General features: G+C 36.1%; 1 protein-coding gene across 2 annotated transcripts in view; it reads right to left on the bottom strand.

The window, feature by feature from the left end:
- LOC145987779 (sodium-dependent proline transporter-like) overlaps window positions 1–19,763 on the bottom strand; it is a 106,833-nt gene that overhangs the window by 32,663 nt on the left and 54,407 nt on the right. For both annotated transcript variants that reach the window (XM_083122465.1, XM_083122466.1), the window contains exons 2-7: window positions 14,630–14,779; window positions 13,386–13,520; window positions 11,711–11,854; window positions 6,472–6,691; window positions 4,147–4,340; window positions 2,781–2,961 (exon numbers count right to left, since the gene is read on the bottom strand). In XM_083122465.1, the coding sequence (XP_082978591.1) occupies window positions 2,781–2,961; window positions 4,147–4,340; window positions 6,472–6,691; window positions 11,711–11,854; window positions 13,386–13,520; window positions 14,630–14,779 (1,024 nt within the window). The remainder of the gene's footprint in view (window positions 1–2,780; window positions 2,962–4,146; window positions 4,341–6,471; window positions 6,692–11,710; window positions 11,855–13,385; window positions 13,521–14,629; window positions 14,780–19,763) is intronic.

Raw genomic sequence — 19,763 nt, 5'->3', positions numbered from 1 at the left:
TAAGCAGTCAAAACTTGGTATAGTTACAGGAAAAACACTATAAATCGCAGAAAACAATACTCTTTGTAATAAAATATCGCTACAATTTCCTTATTCGAATTACATGAACATTACTAAAGGAAAAAGCAACAAGCGTCACCAACAACCAGGGAGCTCACACAATGGTTAGGCAATGTCACCGACTTTGACGTCAGAGTTATGGAAAATTCCACGTTTTGACTGCTTACAGCGCCGTTTTTTACCCTGGTGGCGAGAATTGGAACTATTTTTTTTTTTTTTTTTTCATAATTCGCGAGCGCATTGCTTCATTAGCATATCTACGAAGTTTCAGACTGCTACTCTCATTACAGCCCGTGCTGTACCACTCTGAACACCGTCACTTTAATTATAACCACCTGGTGCTTTTATATTTTGTGCTGTATAAAATAAATGTCAAATTTAAATATAAATTTTGCCAACACAATGTGGTGATAGGGAATGATGATGCGTGTGTAGTGATTATACGAGGAGTGTTCAAAAAGTAAATGACCAACCGAGGAAGTTGTGACCAAAGTAAATAGAACTGATCATTTAGGACCAACCTACAGAAATAAAAATTCCTCATTTGACTCGAAATTTTTATTTTTGCCCAGGGAGGGGCAGATTGTGACCGATTACTTTGGGTCACGTAAAATAACGCACACGTAGGACGAAAGGGTGATTTGAATGAACAGGAATAGTGCGTAGGAAGAGTGTTGGATTACAGTGAACGTGTTTTGCATAGTGGCGCAATAGAAGCTGTCGCTAGGCAGTTAAGAGCTTGAATGCTATTGGCATAACATTGCATAGTGTGATTATGCAAAGACCAATCACAGCCTTAGAGTTGCAATGGGGTGAGTGGTGCAAAATGAACGAGAACAGTGCGGTTGGTAACAGAAAAGGAGTAACATTAACTTTCTCGGCGCGGAAAGATTTCCTCGGTTAGGAGTAGTGCCGTCGGACTTCGCGTTGCGAGTTACCCGCGATTGATAAAACTTGATACGAGCGTCGCTAAAATATATTTTTTAATCCATCATCACATTCTCTGGCACAAGAACAGCATTAGAAGAAAAGTTGATATCACGGTTTTGTAAAATGTAGTGACTATTGGATTTTAAGGTGTATTTTTTCCAATACAAGGTAAAATTAGATATCAGTGGTTTATTTCTTGTTTCACAAATTAGCTAACTTAAGACTTACGAGTGACTGGTCGGTCTGGTACCATAAACCCAGAGCTCGCAAGCCGAAGCAGGGTACTATATTCAAAGCAGAAGTAAAATCAGAAAACAAGTAAGTAACAAAAAAAAAAAAAAAACGGTTGAAAGACGAAAGCATTTTCCTTAGCAATTTTCTTAACATTTATGCCATGACCAAAAAGCTACCGTGTAAAGTGAGAAACCTCATGGCATTTCAGATGCCATGGCATATTTCATGGCATTTCTCAAGGATAGAATCGGTCCTATTTCCGTAGCATAACCAATCAGAAGCGAACTCATGGTCACGAGTGCAAATGTAATGGCGGTCGCGTGAGATGTAAACAACATATCACTTCACACTTTTAAACTACGATAACTATTCAACCGAGAGGAATATCGCTTCGTATTAAATGGTTTTAGGTAAAGAAGAATGGCGCTGATTAAATACATACTTTACAACGTTTACTGTGCATGTATGGAAGAATATTTTAGCTTTTTCAATTGTAAACACCGTGCACACAGCATTGGCGGTGTAACTCGACGTGCCTTTCGTTCTGTATGTATTGTACATTGTAATTGAAACAGATAACCGAAATGTTCCATAAAATGCTTTCGTGTAAGGTACTATCTGCTATAAGAATTTTGGAAGCAAAAATGTTAAAGGAAATGCTTTCGTCTAAAGCCGGCTTTACGCTGGTGGATATCGACTCATAAGTTGATGCAACGCACACTACTACATGATTATTGTGCCACTTTGTGATGCAAATATCTCTGGTTGTATACACATAAAAGATGGTTGTTTTTATCTTTCTTCATTTCTTTCATTTCAAGTAAATGAAACTCTCCAAACAATTGTATCTGATTTTATTCCGAAACTTTTTGACTTCAAAAAGCTCAGGTGATATGAAGAAGTTATCGAAGAAGAGTTTGTGACATTTATGGCTCTCGTTGAAGGTTAGGTGTATAGGTTTGTGAAACCTAAACAATATTTAGGCACAGTTAGGGTATGTATACCCTTATCTGTGATTTAGGTTTCTCGATGTACTGAATAAATTCCAACAGAATCTTTGTGCCTCATGCATCATCATACCTTTCTTCCTTCCATTGTATTGCTGAAAATTGAAAGGACAACCATCTGAGGAAGCCAGAACTCACAGTTTATATCCAAAACGGACAGCTGTAAACTTGTTTGCTGAATATCGTCTAGTGCAAAATTTACCTCATTTTCCAATTTTTCTTTCCACACAAAGATCTTTTCATTAAACATTTACTGATTTTCTTATATTTTCTCAAATCTTTCCTTTACCCTTTCCATCTTTTTCTACTAGATTTTTAATACATTTTCATTTTTCCTATTTACTCGTTATTTTTTTTAAATCATAATTGAAGTAAATTGAATAGGTAAGAGAAAAACGGAGTGATAAACTAACGAGTAAATAAAATTATGAAAAAGAATGGACAGAAACCGAGGAATAAGAACATTTTTCGGTTCTTCCCGCACTGAATTCGCCATTGCGTTCTAACCAATAACACATAAAGGAAACATATGTTCTGCTTGTTATTTACCTGTGAGAGTTGTTGTTGAAGGCATTGTAGCTGGACATAGTGATGAGAGGACCGCAGGACACGCCTAGAGAAAAGAACACCTGAGAGGCAGCGTCTGCCCACACGGATGTATTGGTTAGAGAACTCCATTTGGGCTTTATGTAATACAAAATTCCCTCCTTCGAACCAGACAGGGTCAAACCTTTAAAAAATCGAAATGTGGGGGTAATAAATGAAATTCTAATTACAGATAAATTACTTTGTACTTTGTTATTATATTACATAAGCAGAAAAGTTTCACAAGAGTTCTAAATTTCGAATATGCAGTACACTATTACTTTAAATTTTATTACAATATTATCTGGTACAGTGAACTATTTTAATGTATATAACGAAATTAACTCCTTTACATAAATATAATTATGAATCCTGGAGGAACGTCCTCCACCGAGTAGATAATACATCATCAAAGTCTCTGTGTGTATGTGTGTGTGTGTGACACACAAGTGTCGTCATTCGGGTGGACTCGAAAGAGAGCAGACGAAGTATTTTCGGATGGTCTTTGTGTGGTAGTCATGGATACTAATATTATCTCTCTCTCTCTCTCTCTCTCTCTCTCTCTCTCTCTCTCTCTCTGTGAATTTTCTTTCTGTTTTCTCTACATTTCTCTCTTTCCTTATTTATATATTCTTCTCTTTCTATTTTTCGATCTCTCGTTTCCTTTGTTTCTCCCTTTCTGCCTACAACCTCTCTTCTCCCTATTTCCTTTCTATTTCCTCATCTTTTTCCTTTTCTCTATCTCTCTCTCACTTTCTTTCCCAGTTTCCTTCTGTACTCTCTTTATACATGCTATCCTCCATTTCATTTTCTTTCTTTCTCTCTCTCTCTCTCACTTTCTTTCCCAGTTTCCTTCTGTACTCTCTTTATACATGCTATCCTCCATTTCATTTTCTTTCTTTCTCTCTCTCTCTCTCTCTCTCTCTACCTTCCTACTTCTCTTTCCACTTTTCCCTTATTAAATTTTAATAAATCTTATATGTTTAAATTTGAAAATACAGAGGTAAAAGTTCAAAATGAATTTTTATACTTGAAAGAATTACATGACAAAACATTTGATAATAAGAAAATGTATATACATGAAAATTATCATTCTTGTTTCCATTCTTTTGTTCATTACTGTTAAAATATATAGAAAAATAACTATTAATTTTGTCACCCTTACCTGGAAAATTAACCGAGTTAGAGTTAGTTACTCATTTCAACAAGCAACTTACTCGAAAGATTTAACTGTTTCTCCCAAACACTGATTCTAAAAGTATTTACCGCTATGTCTCTTGGATCAGTCATATAAATGACTAACAAAGGATAGTCAGAACATGAAACCTACCTTCTACTAATATAACTGTCATGGCGATGTAAGGGAAAATTACATTAAAGTAGGCGGCTTTGCCGATGGAGTTCACTCCGTTGATGACGCACATAGCGACGAGAACCCACGCCAGGAGCAGACAAAGCACAATCTGCCACCGAAGCTGCCCGAAAGACTCCCACGAAGTTTCTTCCAATCCTAGAACATACTCGCTATGACACGAAAATTATGTTAGTAATCAGCTTCTACTGAGTACACACAATGATGCTGAACAAGCAATTAATACCAATTTAAAATAACCGTTACTATTCCCTAGTTTCATAGACACGTATAAGAACATGCGATATTGCCAATTATTCTTGAGTTTCAATGCAAGGCATACACTGTCGTTAACGAAGTTTGAAGTTGGATATATTTAAAGATGACTTAAAATTTCTTCAATGCAATGGTAGCCAAGATTTTGAAATCTTTATATTTTTATTAATTTAATATGTATGTTTATATGTATGTATATATGCATGCTTATATGTATACAGTGGAACCTCGATTTCTGCAGGGGACCAGTATGAAAAAGTTAAGATGTAGGAAAATGTTAAATCCGGTAACGTAAAATCGGGGTTCCACTGTATGCAGATAGACATAAGGTGTGTGTGTATATATATATATATATATATATATATATATATATATATATAATGTATATGTATATATACATTGAAGTATGACTCGGATTAACACCAGGGATCGAAGAGTCACCATGATGTAGCATTATAGCTCATCAATATATATATATACGAGTATACACACACACACATACACGCAGGAGGACGTGCTGAAAGTAATGGCTCCTATTTTCTTGTGACGGTGTCAATACATTTTGGATTTTCAGCAACCATGCATTGTACTCTGCAGTTTCAGGTGCACCGACATAGTATGGCTATGTCATTTTCCTCGCTCTAGTTCAGCAACCCCTGGTGATAGAAGTCTGAAACTTGGCATGGAGAAGGGAGAAAATCTGAAGAGTACAATGCATGGTTGCTCAAAATCCAAAATGTATTTACACCGTCACAAAAAGATAGAAAGCATTACTTTTCAGCACGCCCTCGTATAAAGTGTGCACTGGTGTACGCAGAATTTTATTTCGGAGGGGGTGGAATTCTTTGAGGAAAGGCCAGAATATACAATGAAATATTTCATAATTATTAAGGCTGAGTTGATACCACTTTGAGCAGATATCCACACCGATGCTTGAAAACCGTAAAACATTGACTAATATTAGTGTGTAAGTAACTGCTTCCAATTGCATCAATTTATTATAGTTATGCTTTAAAACCTGCAAGAATTATATCAGAATATTAAAATACCTCTTACGTAATCATAAATATACATTTTTCACACAATATTGGTACAAAACTAGCTGCAACTTGGAATTTTGAATAATTTCCAGGATAATTAAACTCCGTGAAAGTGCCGCGGTGCATTTTTGTTGAAACCAAAAAAATACTAAAATGCCGGAAAATTATCGGCTGGTATCGGCAAAAGAAAATCTAACGGTTACTTTCCGATACCGATACCACCGGTTAAAAGTTGTTTAAGGACAAAAATTATAATCGGTGGTTGACTTAATGGTTTTTTTCTGTTACCACTTTGTTTTTTCCAGAATACTTTAATGCAGTGGCGGCGATTGGGTTCCAAAACCGGGGGGGGGGGGGGGGGGGCAAGGTGCCTAAACTGAGGCGTGGGGCAAAGACAATTTATTTCCCTTTGTAGATAAGGTTTAGCATAGTACAGGGGCAAAAGTGGCGTAAAGTCGGGGCAACTGCCCCCCTAATCGCCGCCACTGCTTCAATGCTTTCAGTTGAACCTTTTGATTGTCCTCAACATTTCTGGAGGGGCTGCAGTCCCGTCATCTTTCTTCCCTTTTGCATATACTCCAGTGAAAGTGTGTGTACGCATTTGAAATAGTTTGGTGTTTGAAAAAGTTCCAGTCGGGAGAACAATTTCAGCAACTTCTTTCGCAGCATCTATTTATTACATGAGTATTGTATGTATGTATATATATATATATATATATATATATATATATATATATATATATATATTATATAGATAGATAGATAAATAAATACATACATATATATAGACTTTTGTCGGGAACCCTACTATCATTCTTTGATTGAAACTGTGAATATACATATATGTGTGTGGGTGGGTGTGTAATATCCTCAAGGGCCAAAAATTTGCAACCAGAGAGGGTGATGCACAATCACAGAGCGACGAATGTACCAGTTTTCATAGTTACTAGTACTTGAAGAAAATAAAAGATTGATGTTTTCTACTTACTCGAAGTAGTCCACGCTTGGTAGTGTGCCATTAACCAACTTAAACAACGAGAGCGATTTTCCATTCCTGGGGTTGATACAGTGTGTTGAATTCTGACCTACGAAACTCATTGTTGAACAGAGATCATTCACTGAATAGCACGTTTGGTTCCAGTAGACGAGGTACCCTGACGTGTCGTTGCCTTGTTGACAGTCTATGCTGTTTGGTCCGTTGTAACAAGCTTGAAAAGAGAGATGGAGATACAATTAATATTTTTTCAGTTGTAGGAATATTATTACGATATACACAGTATTTTCCAAATTATTGGATTCATCGTAAAAAAGAAGCAGCATATTTCCTTGTTTTGAAAGTGTTCTAGCTAAATATATTTGACGATTGTTATACATTTTTATGGGATTAAACTATTTGTCTGCTTCGATATAATCTTGTTTACCACAATCCTTTCTTTTACTGTGTCCCAAGAATAGATGGCAGCAGGATACGTAGCTACATTGTTTACCGTGTTATTTATGCTATTTTTTCGTTATAACTTCAGCCCGGAAGTTCAGGCATTTATTTTCGTTAAAATAGTCAGGCAAAAAGGCATTTATAATGTGGAAAATAGGCAGTAAAAATGAAAAAAAGGGAAAATAAACAAAAAAAGGCACATTTGGAAGTCACTTACTTTTATCTATAATCTCTGGCAAAATGTTAAAATCTACATTGGGATGAGCATTTCAATTTTCTCCGTCTTGATTGCACATAACTACAAGGTGTTTTTTTAAGTTCTCAACATTCATTGTTAGTCGTCTGTCGGATAGAATGATTTTCATAATAGAAAATGATCTTTCTACTTCGACAGAAGTTATTGGAGCATACATAAAATAAGCTAATGTAGCTGGACTCATTTCGGTAACAGCATTTTCACCTTTTAGAATATCACAAATTGTTTTCAATTGTTTCAGATCCTCATTTGCACTCACTATCCGTTTGCACTTTTCAGCAACAGCTGACCCCTTTTCTCCTGGCACTTCCATCATCTGCTGCATAGATTCCTCGAAGATTTTCATGGATGCTATAAGAGTCTCACCTCTATTTTCTAGCTTTGTAATTGTCTCTGGCAATGCACCATAATGTGCAAAAATAAACGACAGTTCATTCTTCAGTTCTGAATAGCACAGGAGTTTTTTCACTTCACGAATCGAAGCCGCTTCATTTTCTGGAAGAGCATCGATCACCTCACTGATTTTTTCAAGGTTGTTAGCATAATATATAGCTGCTGATATCCAGATTCCCCATCTCGTCAAGACTGGTTGCGGAGGTAAACTAAGTTCAGGCGCAACTTCCTGAAATTTTCGGGTTCGAGAGGGAGATTTCAGAAATATCTTCTTTGTGTCCGAAATCAACCTGTCCACTTCTGGGTGCAACACCCTAACTTCTTCGGCGATTCTGTGCATTGCGTGGGCTACACATGTGATATGAAGCATGTTCGGGAAGAGAATTTTCAATGCTATGGCAGCCTTCTTCATATAGGGAGCTGCATCACTGATAAAAAGTAACACGTCATCATGATGTACACCATCTGGCCAGAGCAGAAGTAGGCAATTTGAGAATAACTGAGCTATTGACGAACCATTGGCTCTCTCTAGTTGTTCTGATGTGAGAAGAAATGACGAGGATTCTCTGCATGTTGGTTCCATAGTTCCTATGATGACGTTGGCTATGTAGCGTCCTATAGCGTCAGTAGTTTCATCTATTGATCTTTTTTCCACCAACTTCAGCACGAATTCTTTTCAGAGCTTCTTCGTAGCAGACGCTTAAATATGTTTTCCGCAGCGTATATTCCGACGGCACCGTTTCTTTAGTGTATTTCTCCAGGAATTTCCTCAGTGACTTGTTTTCCACTTTCCAGAAAGGTATTCCTGCTTCGATGAAAGCTTTGCACAGTTCAAGAGAAAACTGAGATTGCCTGTTGGATTAAGTGCCCACTGTTGAAATTAGGGATATCTTCTTCTGTCCGATCATTTTAGCAGCTGCAGTAATATGTTTTGCTGTTGACACATGCTGAGATATAAAGTATTTTTTCTCATGGTTGATTGTTTTTTCACATACCTTGCAGAGAAGAATAGTACCGTCTGTCGAAAATGTGCTTTCACCAAATTCACGCACGTAACCATGTAACTTACCACTTAATGGCACACTAAATTTCGGCATGATGACAACTACACGATCCTTTCCCTCCAAAGTTCAGAACTAAACTAAAGATAGAGAACTTGATTTTGGAATCCATGCAAAGGCCCTTGGGCATTAGTGCTGTTTCTTGTAAATAACCTCCTGACACGGACGCTGGACGTGATGACGTGATTGTGCAGGTGTTCTGCAACAGGTATTCATCAGTCAATCATGCACAAAGAAATGTTAACGGAAAGGCAATATCCTAAATCAGCATGAAATACTTTTTTCTCACACTTTTCTCCTTCAGCAATGTTGAAACATACCTGAGTTCAATATTACTTTAATAAGGCGAAAATTATTCACATAATAAATGGAAGAAAAATAAATGCCAACAACATTTTTTGGGAGAAAAATAATTTATCCTACACATTTTTTTAAAAGAAATTGTTAAATTTCATTGAAAAAGGCAAAAAAATGCATTATAATTAAAAATAGGCAGTGGGGTCCCAAATAGGCAAAATAGGCAAAATAGGCAAAATGAAAAGACTTCTAAAACATTCGAAACAATATAAAAAACGTATATCCGGAAAAAGTTTATCAATATATGCAGTAGATGAAAAGAGGCATTTTGCCAAACTTCCGGGCTCTAGTTATAACAAAGGAGATAATATTAATTCTGGTTGTTATAAGGGTGTTCTTTGCTTTTATCTTCGGAGCAACGCGTAATTTCATAAACCACGTGGTTTGAAGTTTAGAAACAATGATTAAAATGGGCTCAAAAAGAGCCAACGGTGAATGCTAAAGGTGGTCATACGAAGAACTGACCTGACAGTACTTGCAGTGTGTATCACAAAACATTAAATCTGTCAAATTTCTCTACATAAAGTGAGTTTATCTGTCTTTGATTTTTGCAACTAATGAGTCCAATGATATGTCTAATACTGTATATATGTGTATCTATTTAGAAGTATGAGTTTATGGGACATTCTATTGTCACGGGTGGGACGCCAGACTACATTTTGGACACGAAAGTAACTATTCTACTGTTAGTTAAGCAACATTTTTGTTACAGTTTCTGTGCAATGAATTATGAAACTAAACACTGCTGATTAGATATAACTACCTTTAAAAAACTTTCCCTGATTTGTAACGGTAAGTGAATAATCTTGTGTCACGGGTGGGACAGCACTGCCTCTTTACTTGATAATAAATTTATTTTAATTTCTGTGAATTGTCAAATGATGAATAATAAATTATTTAAGACAAGGAGAGAAAGTTATTAACCTTTGAATATTTTAGTGGAGTTGAAATGGAAACGTAACAGTTAAAGGAGAAATCAATTGTTTTTTGGTGTAACGGGTGACATAATACAAAACAAAAGTAAATCAAAAAGTTAAAATAAACGAACAATACATAAAATACATTCAACCTTCTAACGTACTTATGTTTAATACTTGAACTTTTATCCTAATGACATGTCTAGCTGGTTGACTCACAAGATAGAATAAAGGTACAGCATTTCAATTTTAAAAATTGAGATTCAGGTGCACATTGAAATGTAATGTCCCAAATATATTTCACTATATATGCATGTATACATGCTTAATACTGTAGTTTTACAGGGTGTCATGGTTTCATTTGCCGGTAGATATACATTTCACAGAGGCTCGAATCACACTCTAAACTGTAGGTCCAGCCCCGATTATCCTATATGAGCATAAAAGTAGACTTAAACAAATCTTTCTCTTTGCCAATCACGTTTCAGGAAAAGTTTTTGTGTGAATACGAAATATTCAGAAATTTATTTTACTATTAATTATTTTAATTAAAACCAAATTTTACAAATATTTCATGTGTCAAAGAAGTAACTAACGAGTGGAACATATATTTCGGACGTTCAAGAATAAACTAAAATGTATTAACATCGTAGGCGTGTTATATAAAACGGAGATAAATCACATTTTGATAAATTTCGTATATTATTTGAAAAGAAGAATTCGTTTGAAAGAAAAATTGTGCGTCGAAACTTATAGAATATAGTCTCAATTGATATAGGTCGTTCAATTATTGTTTATCTTGAGCGCCATCATGTATTGAACTTAATGTTCTCAAATGCACGTATAAACACGAATATGGATCATTCCAAGTCAAAACAGGGGTGTAAAGGGTTACACTTTGTGAAGACACCCAAACGTCAATCTCCCTTCCATGTAGTGACAGTGGGCAGCATTTTGCAAACTGGCGAGGCTCTGGCGTCTCCACTCACGGCCACTATAATCCTCCGTGGGCCTCGTGTTATGTGCTGTCCTTTCCTGAATGTGATTGTCCTTTCACCCATTTCATCTCATCACCATTCATCCTCATCTTTGCGATTAGATTAATCAAAATTAATCAATGAAATCAATTCACAAAAATGTAAAATTTGCCACTCCCCATTATTTTCATAAGATTTGCATGTATGAAATTTTTTGAAAAAAAAATCACACGCATTTGGGTCAATCCACATTTAGTGGTACAGAAAAAAATATATTGGTTCCTTGACCATTTTTTAAAAATATATATATTTTTGTGCGGGGTGAGCCTCATATGTTGACAGTTCAGAACCGCTGTTATTTTATTTTTACTATCACTAATTTCAAGATGGCGGACTTGTTTTTTATCATGGCGCGCGTCATTATTTCTATTCGTAAGTATCAGCGGTAAATTTTTTATCTCAGCTCTGGTAAGTCCTAGGACAATGAGACAAAATCTATTACGTTAAGCACATTATAGGTTACAATTATATTTGTGTATAATGTTCAAGAATATTATTCCTTCAAAATAAATTATAAGGTTATAAGAAATAATTCTTTCACCACTCATAACGAATAATAGTATCGTTCGAAATTTTAATGATAACTCTACTGAAGAATATGGACAAGTACGAGAATGGTAAAGATGGTCATAGTGGGTAGGGTGGAAACATTTCTGGTAGTGAAAATTGAAATTTCCAAGATGACAAGAGAACATTTTCGGCGAATGTTAATAGTTAAACATCTTCTTAATCATAGTAGGCAATTGGTATGTTTGCATCTTCAATACCTACCAGGGCCATTGAATGAGTTTGTACAAGAGGCCCACTGTAAATTAGTTGAAAAGGACCCAAATAAGTAGAACAGGCTCCAAGCGATAACTATGTTGTAGTACAAAGCCATGTACAAATTCACTAGGAGAGAAGCGTATCCAATACCTGAAAGACAAATCAAATCATTAGAAGCCATTCTATCCACATGTGAAAATACCGTTACGAGCTAAGGTTCTGTCCGAGGGCTGGTCCCTGGAGACACAATTGTGGCCGTTAAAACCTTAGTCGTACCGGATTTCACCCTCTGTGTTTGAGGGTAGGACCCCTTGACCAACGGGCGATTAGTCAGAGGTAGAGCAGTTAAATTAACGTAACACAAATTGAATAGTTGATTGAGTTTTATTTCGTAAGCTACAGCACTCCAATAGAATAATGAAAGGTAGAAGTTAGGGGTGAAAGGATTAGCACCATGAAGGAGTAGGTACTTATCTCGGGATCGCCTGGACGCTGGTCCCGCTGGCTGGCCTGAGGTGTCTCGCCCCTGGACAGGCCCCGGCTTGGGCCCCATGGCTTCTGAGCGGCCTATAGTCAATTTTCTGCGTCCGACACTGTCGTGCTCTCGCGCTCCGATCTCGATCCTTGGTGTTCTCGTTGGCTTCTCCTCCTGAGGCAGATTGTTAACCTCTTTTATAGGGCTCTCGGGAATTGAGAAATGCTTAGGATAGGTTATCCGGGTATGGCCGGTAACGATACTTTCTCTGTGCTATCAAATGTGATCTAACTATTGTTATTATTATTATTATTACTACTACTACTACTAGTAGTAGTGTACTAACTGTAAGGACTTCCGTTTTCGACAAACAAATTGCAGAAATTTGCCAAAGAACTCTGAAAAACCTTACGTTTAGTTAGATTTTCGTGGAAGTTGTAATTACATATAAGAATACTTTTATGGATCTGTATGACTATAGCTCGCCCAGTTTTCTAATGTGTCTCAAGCACCCAAGAGCTATCTTGACAAATATAATATCTTCAGTAATTATGTTAGGTTTTCATGTGTGAAATACAGAAAAGAATTATTATGAACATGACAATATCAAGTGAATATTATAATTAGGTCCATTAGGAAGAATATCCAAAGTCAATGATTTTGTACATAAGGTATTGTTGTTGCATATAGTGAATATTTTTAAAGTTATTTAGCTTAATGGAACCCTAGAGTCATTCAGTATCCATTAACAGTTTCATTGCAGAGTTATGTATGTAGGGTGTTAGGGAAAAGGCACATTAGTCATAAAATACGATTTTAATTTGCTTTCATTTAAGTGATACTGAATCAATTAAAAATAATGTTAGAAGTATAATTTTGTATTGGACAGGCGTAAATAGTAATGATTCAACATCTCGTATATCATGTTTGTGATGTTTGCTTTATAAGAATATAAACATAAAAATCGGTCGGGTATGAAATTGCATTTCTTGACTTTAGTGCATTTTCTGAACAGTCTAGATATCATCTTGATTTTTGCAACTTGCATTGAAATGTACAATATCTGTATATTTCTGTACTTTTGGTTTAAGGATATCCTCGACTATTTCTTCAGATCTGGCATATATTTAATTCCTTATTATGTACCATTTATTAATTTTAATTGATTAATGAAATTTAATTAGGATAAACGTAATTGTTGCTTACCTTGAGATATCGGGGCCATATTGCTGAATACTTTGTTTGGTGCTAAACTTGTGTACTGTCCAATGGCGATTTCCACGAAAAATATTGGCAAACCTATTGTAAATATCATGACTACGTAGGGAATGAGGAAAGCGCCTGAAATAGTTCGGGAAATATTCATTAGAATTTTGTTGTGGTTGGGCGTTTAATTGCACTATTTTAAAGTTACACACACACACACACACACACACACACACACACACACATATATATATATATATATATATATATATATATATAAAATAAAATTTCCATAATTTTATAATAATTTATACATTAAATCATTCGTAGCTCAATACTATTAATTTTAATTAACTACAAAGTATATTATTTGTATATGTTGTATTGTAATACGTGTGTCGTAGTGGCAACGGCTCGCCTTATGATCAAAGGTGTTTTTAGTTCGAATACCCGGTGGAGCGACGTAGTAGTTTAGATCCCACTTTAAACAGTCAGCCCACTCTCGATTAGCCTATCTCTGCATGAAGTGGGCTTTAAAAACTCAAAAAACAACTGTCCAATGTCGTTCGTAGTAAATGAAACGATCTATAAAACTAGGACCAAGACTATATCGTAGTGAATCCATGTCAATTCTTCCCCCTTCCCCTTCCCCCTCTCTCTCTACGTCAATGGTAAAACAATTTAGTCCTTAATATTTGACATTATTGTATTCGAATTTTATTTGTATTGTATTTTCATTAGCCATATTCCATTCTCCTGAAAAGTTTGATTATATTTTCCAAACTACTTTTCATTGTTGATTGTTGTTGTTGTTGATTGTTGATTTGTTGTTTTAAGTCCACTTTATGCACAGTAAGGCTAATCGGGACTGGACCTACAGTTTAAACTGGGATCCGAACCACTGTGCCAAGTGCCTCCACCGGGTATCGAACCCGGGACCCCTTGATTACAAGGCAACAGCGCTACCACTTCTCCATTGGGGAGGCCCCAAACTACTATTAATTTCTTCCGTATGCATTATAACATCACAAGCCGACCTTCGTGGCGGAATGGTTAGAACAGCGCACTACTGCGCTAGGGAACCCGGGTTCGAAACTCCGCCTGGGCATGGGTATTCCTTGTGTGTCCCAACATCAGTTTCATCATGTGATTACTCATCCCCATCTTTGTGATTAGCCAAAAGTGGCAGAAAAGCGAAGTAAAATCAACCACATCAAATAAATTCTTATTCTAAGACACTTTACCTCCTCCATTCTGGTAACACAACGTTGGGAACCTCCAAACATTGCCTAGCCCAACAGCAAAGCCGAGGACCGACAGGAAGAACTCTGTCTTGGTAGTCCATGCCCCCCTCTCCATAGGAATCAACGAACCATTGGATTTACGCATTACAGCTGAAAAAGAGCAAATGATATAGCCTATTGATCACTGGCAGGGAAATAATTATACAATAGTTATATAATGTTATATTGCTAATTGTAAGTTATTTTTAGTCCACCTACGAGTGGCTTCTTACTTTCAAGAATCAAATTAATAACCAAATTTCTTCCTTGTTTTTCAGTTACACATGCGTTCTTCCAGAAGAACAATACCTCTGCTGATGCCTGTGACGATCCAAAATGTAAGGTAACATGAATAAATTTTCTTGCAATGATCATTCAAATAATTAAAAACATTCTTTATGTGAAATCGTGGTCAGTTTCGTGCCAAGGGAGGATTGCTGGCAATTATAAACAACGTTTTGGTTAAGAATTGCTAGAAGAAAAAGTAAGTCACATGCAGGTTGAAAGATATGAGTTTGAGTGGTAAATAAGGAAAACATCTTTATACTGCACTGAAAAAAAAACTAGTAAGTCATCGCTCGGAAAATATTTTTTTTACAGAAAAGAAAATGGCGGGGGGTTAATACTTCCCTTCTTTGCCAACGGCTAGTGTTCAAGGTGAGGAAACGCTACTGCTGGTTACCATAATTGCAGTCTTTAATAACCGAAGCTCTTGATGTCTATGCGCCAATAAAAGCGTCCCTGGATCACTGGCGGTCTTCTTAGATTGATATCACTCAAGAACCGGATGTTCAAACGAGCACGTAGTTCCAATAATAATTACACGTGGGAACAATATAAGACCTTAAGGAACTACGTAACGAAAACAGTAAAAGATGCGAAAAGAAATTATCTCCTTCAACAGATCTATTCTGGTAAAAATGCAGGCAACAATAAATTCAAGATTTTTAGTTCTTTAACGGGAAATGACAATAAAAAACAATCAATCACATGTATTGAACACAATAATGAAATAATTACCGAAGCTGCGTGGGTGTCGAATGTCCTGAATTACCACTTTGCTAATGTCGGAAAGTCAATATCGAATACATTCACAAACGATTTAACGCTCAAGAGAAATGAAACTACCAAACAAACTGAAAACTCCAGTCAATCTAGACAAGCCAGCTTCAATTTTACACCCGTCTCACATGATAACGTACTGAAAATTCTTCAAAAACTTAATGTCAGAAAGGGTTCAGATTTCGATGGAATAAGTAATCGCATATTATATCTGCTTGCTCCATGGATTGCCGAACCTCTCACCGATGTAATTAACTCATCCATAAAAAGCGGAACCTTTCCCAACAGCTGGAAACACGCAAGGGTCACACTTATATTTAAAGGGGGGGGTCCCCAACGCAATTAAATAATTATCGGTCTATATCGATAACTTCCTCATTAAGTCGGATTCTTGAAAAGGTAACAGATAAACAATTAGAACAATACTTACATTGTAACAACCTACTTACTGACAGACAATTCCCTTTTAGGAAAAATTACTCAACATAATTACTCCTGCATGAACTGTTACATAACTGGCGGCATGTACTAGATGTTAGAGGTAAGCAATACATCGGCATAATTTCACTAGATATCAGTAAAGCATTCGACAGTGTTCAACCAAAGTTATTAATACAGAAATTATATCAGCAATTCAATTTTTTGTGCTACTGCATGCAACTGGATTGAAAGCTATTTACGCAATAGGAGTATCGATAAAAAAGTTGGCAACTCGATTTCGAACAGTCTGAATGTATCTCTCGGTGTACTCTGGGCCTAAAACTTTTTAAAATGTTTGTAAATGATATCGCAAGGAATAAATTTGGCGTTTAATTGTATCTATAAGCTGATGACTGTCTCCTATACTGCGCATCTAACAAATTAGAAAAAGTAATTGCAAATATTGGAAGAAGCATGCCCGAAGTTCTTGAGTGGTATCAATCTAACATGTTAAAAATGAATGAGTCTAAGACTCAAGTATTCCACGGAAAACAATAACATCACGCAAGTTGACAATATTAAAATAGGTAATTCGAATATAAAATCATGTGAGAGTCTAAAATATCTTGGTATGTAGCTAGATAAGAATTTATCCTTTTTACATGTGAAGATTATGTGTGCACGTGCAGCACCTAGAATCAAACAGTTTCAATATGTCTACAAATATGTACACCTTGCTCACAAATTAGCGTTCTACAAAGAATTTATTGGACCGTTACTTGAATATTGTTCCTCTGTACTCTATGGGATTAACATAAATAACACTAATAAAGTAGAAAAATGCAAAATTGGGCTATTCGTAGTATACGAAATACAGCACACACGACTTCACGAACGATCAGAGAAGAACTGCAACTACCCACACTTGAATCCAGGTGAAAATATGCGTTCCTAATAAAAATTCATAAGGCAATTCACACACACAACCACTTACTAAGCGGCAAAGTAATTATATGTAGTAACATGCAATATCCAAATCTGCGATCTAATAACACCAATAGTATCTGAGTACCAAAATGTAACAAGGGAAGATACGGATCAAAATCCATATCATCGCTGTCAAGTAAGACGTGGATCCAACTGCCTGTAGCCTGGAGAAAGGAGATAAATTTGGCCAAATTTAAACAACAAATTAAGATGTTAATCTATGAATACTGACACCGTGCCTCATTTACCTCATTTTCTCCTTCGCATATACTTACTTAATTTCTATTTCATGTGTGTTTCAATTATATAGGTACACTTATAATTTTCTATATTTTATACATTTTTAAACATTTATAAACAATTAGCAAAATTGTATAGCTTAACATATTAATTCATGTAGGGCAAAAAGCTGTTTGCTTAGTAAGATAAACTGTGTAAAAATATTGTAACCCTACTTCAAATAATAAAAAATAATTGAATTTTAAGAACCAACAATGAACGACGACATTTGAAGAAAGATTTTTCAGCGCCACTATTCACTGGTTCTTTCTGAACACAGAACTAGGCAATCAAGGACAGGGCCCTTTGCCTTACCAGCATGAAATTAAGATGATCGAACAAGGCGTTTCCCACGATGATGAGACCACTTCCTCAAGAGTTCAGAAAGGGCAATGCCAAACTATCTCGTGGTCTCTCAATTTGTGGTAATGATTGGCAGGAAATTTGCATTATGCAGTTTTCTCATGGACAAAAACTTACGAACAACAGCTATCCCTGAACTGGAAGTAACAACGCCAATTTATTGTCTATTGGTTTCTTTGAATCGATTACACAACACAACCATTCCGAGGCATTGACTGTTGTAACAAGAGTGTCATGATGAGACGATATGTTTGACAGGAAGTGATTATTATGAAATTAAATTTCTGTTTCATTTCTTCCTTCATCGAACGGCGTTACTCAGTGGCCCAGTGTGAAATGGTCTTAACGCACCTTCCTACCCAGCAAAATGGCTCCACAAGAAAGTTTCAAAAATAATTTTATAGTTCCTCGCGCTTGGATAAAATAATAAAACGAAACACTGTGGCTTCTTAGTGAGGTGTCCTTCCCACTCGAGGAAAATCCGCCATCATGAAGAGAGTCAGCCATGTTGGATTTTAATCATCATCTCAGTTTTTCGACCATATCTCTTGTACTAATCAAAGTAATAAACATGATATTTTTGAAACAGTTCCTTACATTATATATCAATAGCCACCAATCGTTTTCCATAATTCTTTAATTATATTTGATAGAAAGAAACATGCGATAAAGTGTTCAAACTAAAGTTTATGAATTTTAAATGATATGTGACAGTGATGTATAATCTTATCCGTAACGCTATCAGGGTAATTTAGGCCGTGGGCCAACCCAAAGCCACATCATAGGTGACATCGTTCTAAACAGTATGTGATATTGTTATTCACTTATACAGTTGCACAATACGGAAGACGGTGACATTCTCTAAAATTGAGTAATATTACGAGGTTGACTGTGGGTAAACAATATTCTCCATTTCTTCCGACAGGAAATGCATCATGTCACCTATTTTAGGACGTACATATTCGGAACATAAACTAAGTCGTTTTACACCTAGGAAGTTGAAGGTTAAGTAGGCAGGGATAGGAGAATCTCATGATATATATATATATTATTGGAATGAAAGCATTTTGTGGCGTCCCAAACGGCCAGTAAAACTTGTGACGTAGTTTACTCTGGTAGAATAAGTAAAACCTTGCAAGTAAAGTTTAGAAAATGTCAAAATGCGACCAAGACGTGAACATATTTAACTTTCATAAAAAATAAGAATATCCTGAATATGTACTGTAGGCGACTACTTCATACATATTGCCTTGTGTATAAAATTATTAAATCTAGCAAAGTCGTCGTATGTGGCAGACATGCTGATCACCGCCAGTATGCACAACCACCATACAAGAACCAATTTCACATTTAATTTTCCACACTGCAACACACAGGCATATCAGTCATCGTTGTCATTTTTAGCGGCAAAAATCTGGAATGTCCTACCTAAAAGCATGTCAAATGTGTCTAAAATAGTCTAAAATGAAGTAAATAAATTTCCTTTTAGCAGAGCAGAGATTGTGTTCAAATACTATGATGTCTCTTGTATGTTTACGTTGTTTTTTTGTCTATATCTTTTTTTTTTTAATTTTATTTTTATGTACTTGTCTTTTCCCTATTTTTGTTTTATATATATTTTTTCATATAGCATTTATTACAATAATTTGATCAAGATTACTATTCTGTAGCTAAATCGTACATTTTACACTGGCTGACAAAAAAAGTTAAGCACCCAGAAGGAGTGGTTGGACGTGAATGAAACTACATATGCTGAAAGTCCATGTACCTTTATTGAACTGATTACAATATAGGATGCAAGAGTCAAGGCCGTTGGCAGTTACAGGTGGAATGGTGGCGCCAGGTCAGTAGGGTGTCGCACCCCCTCTGGTCGCAATGCATGCCCTTATGCGGTTCGGAATAGTGTCAAACAGCCTTTGGATCCTCTCCTGAGGCACGTTCGTCCATGGGTGTTGCAGCTGTTCCTCCAGATCCCGCAGGTTGG

The sequence above is a fragment of the Lepisma saccharinum genome, chromosome 5 (assembly GCF_977018435.1).
Source record: "Lepisma saccharinum chromosome 5, izLepSacc3.1, whole genome shotgun sequence".
NCBI lineage: Eukaryota > Metazoa > Arthropoda > Insecta > Zygentoma > Lepismatidae > Lepisma > Lepisma saccharinum.
The sequence above is the reverse complement of the archived record's forward strand: the minus strand, read 5'-3'. Positions and strand labels throughout refer to the sequence as shown.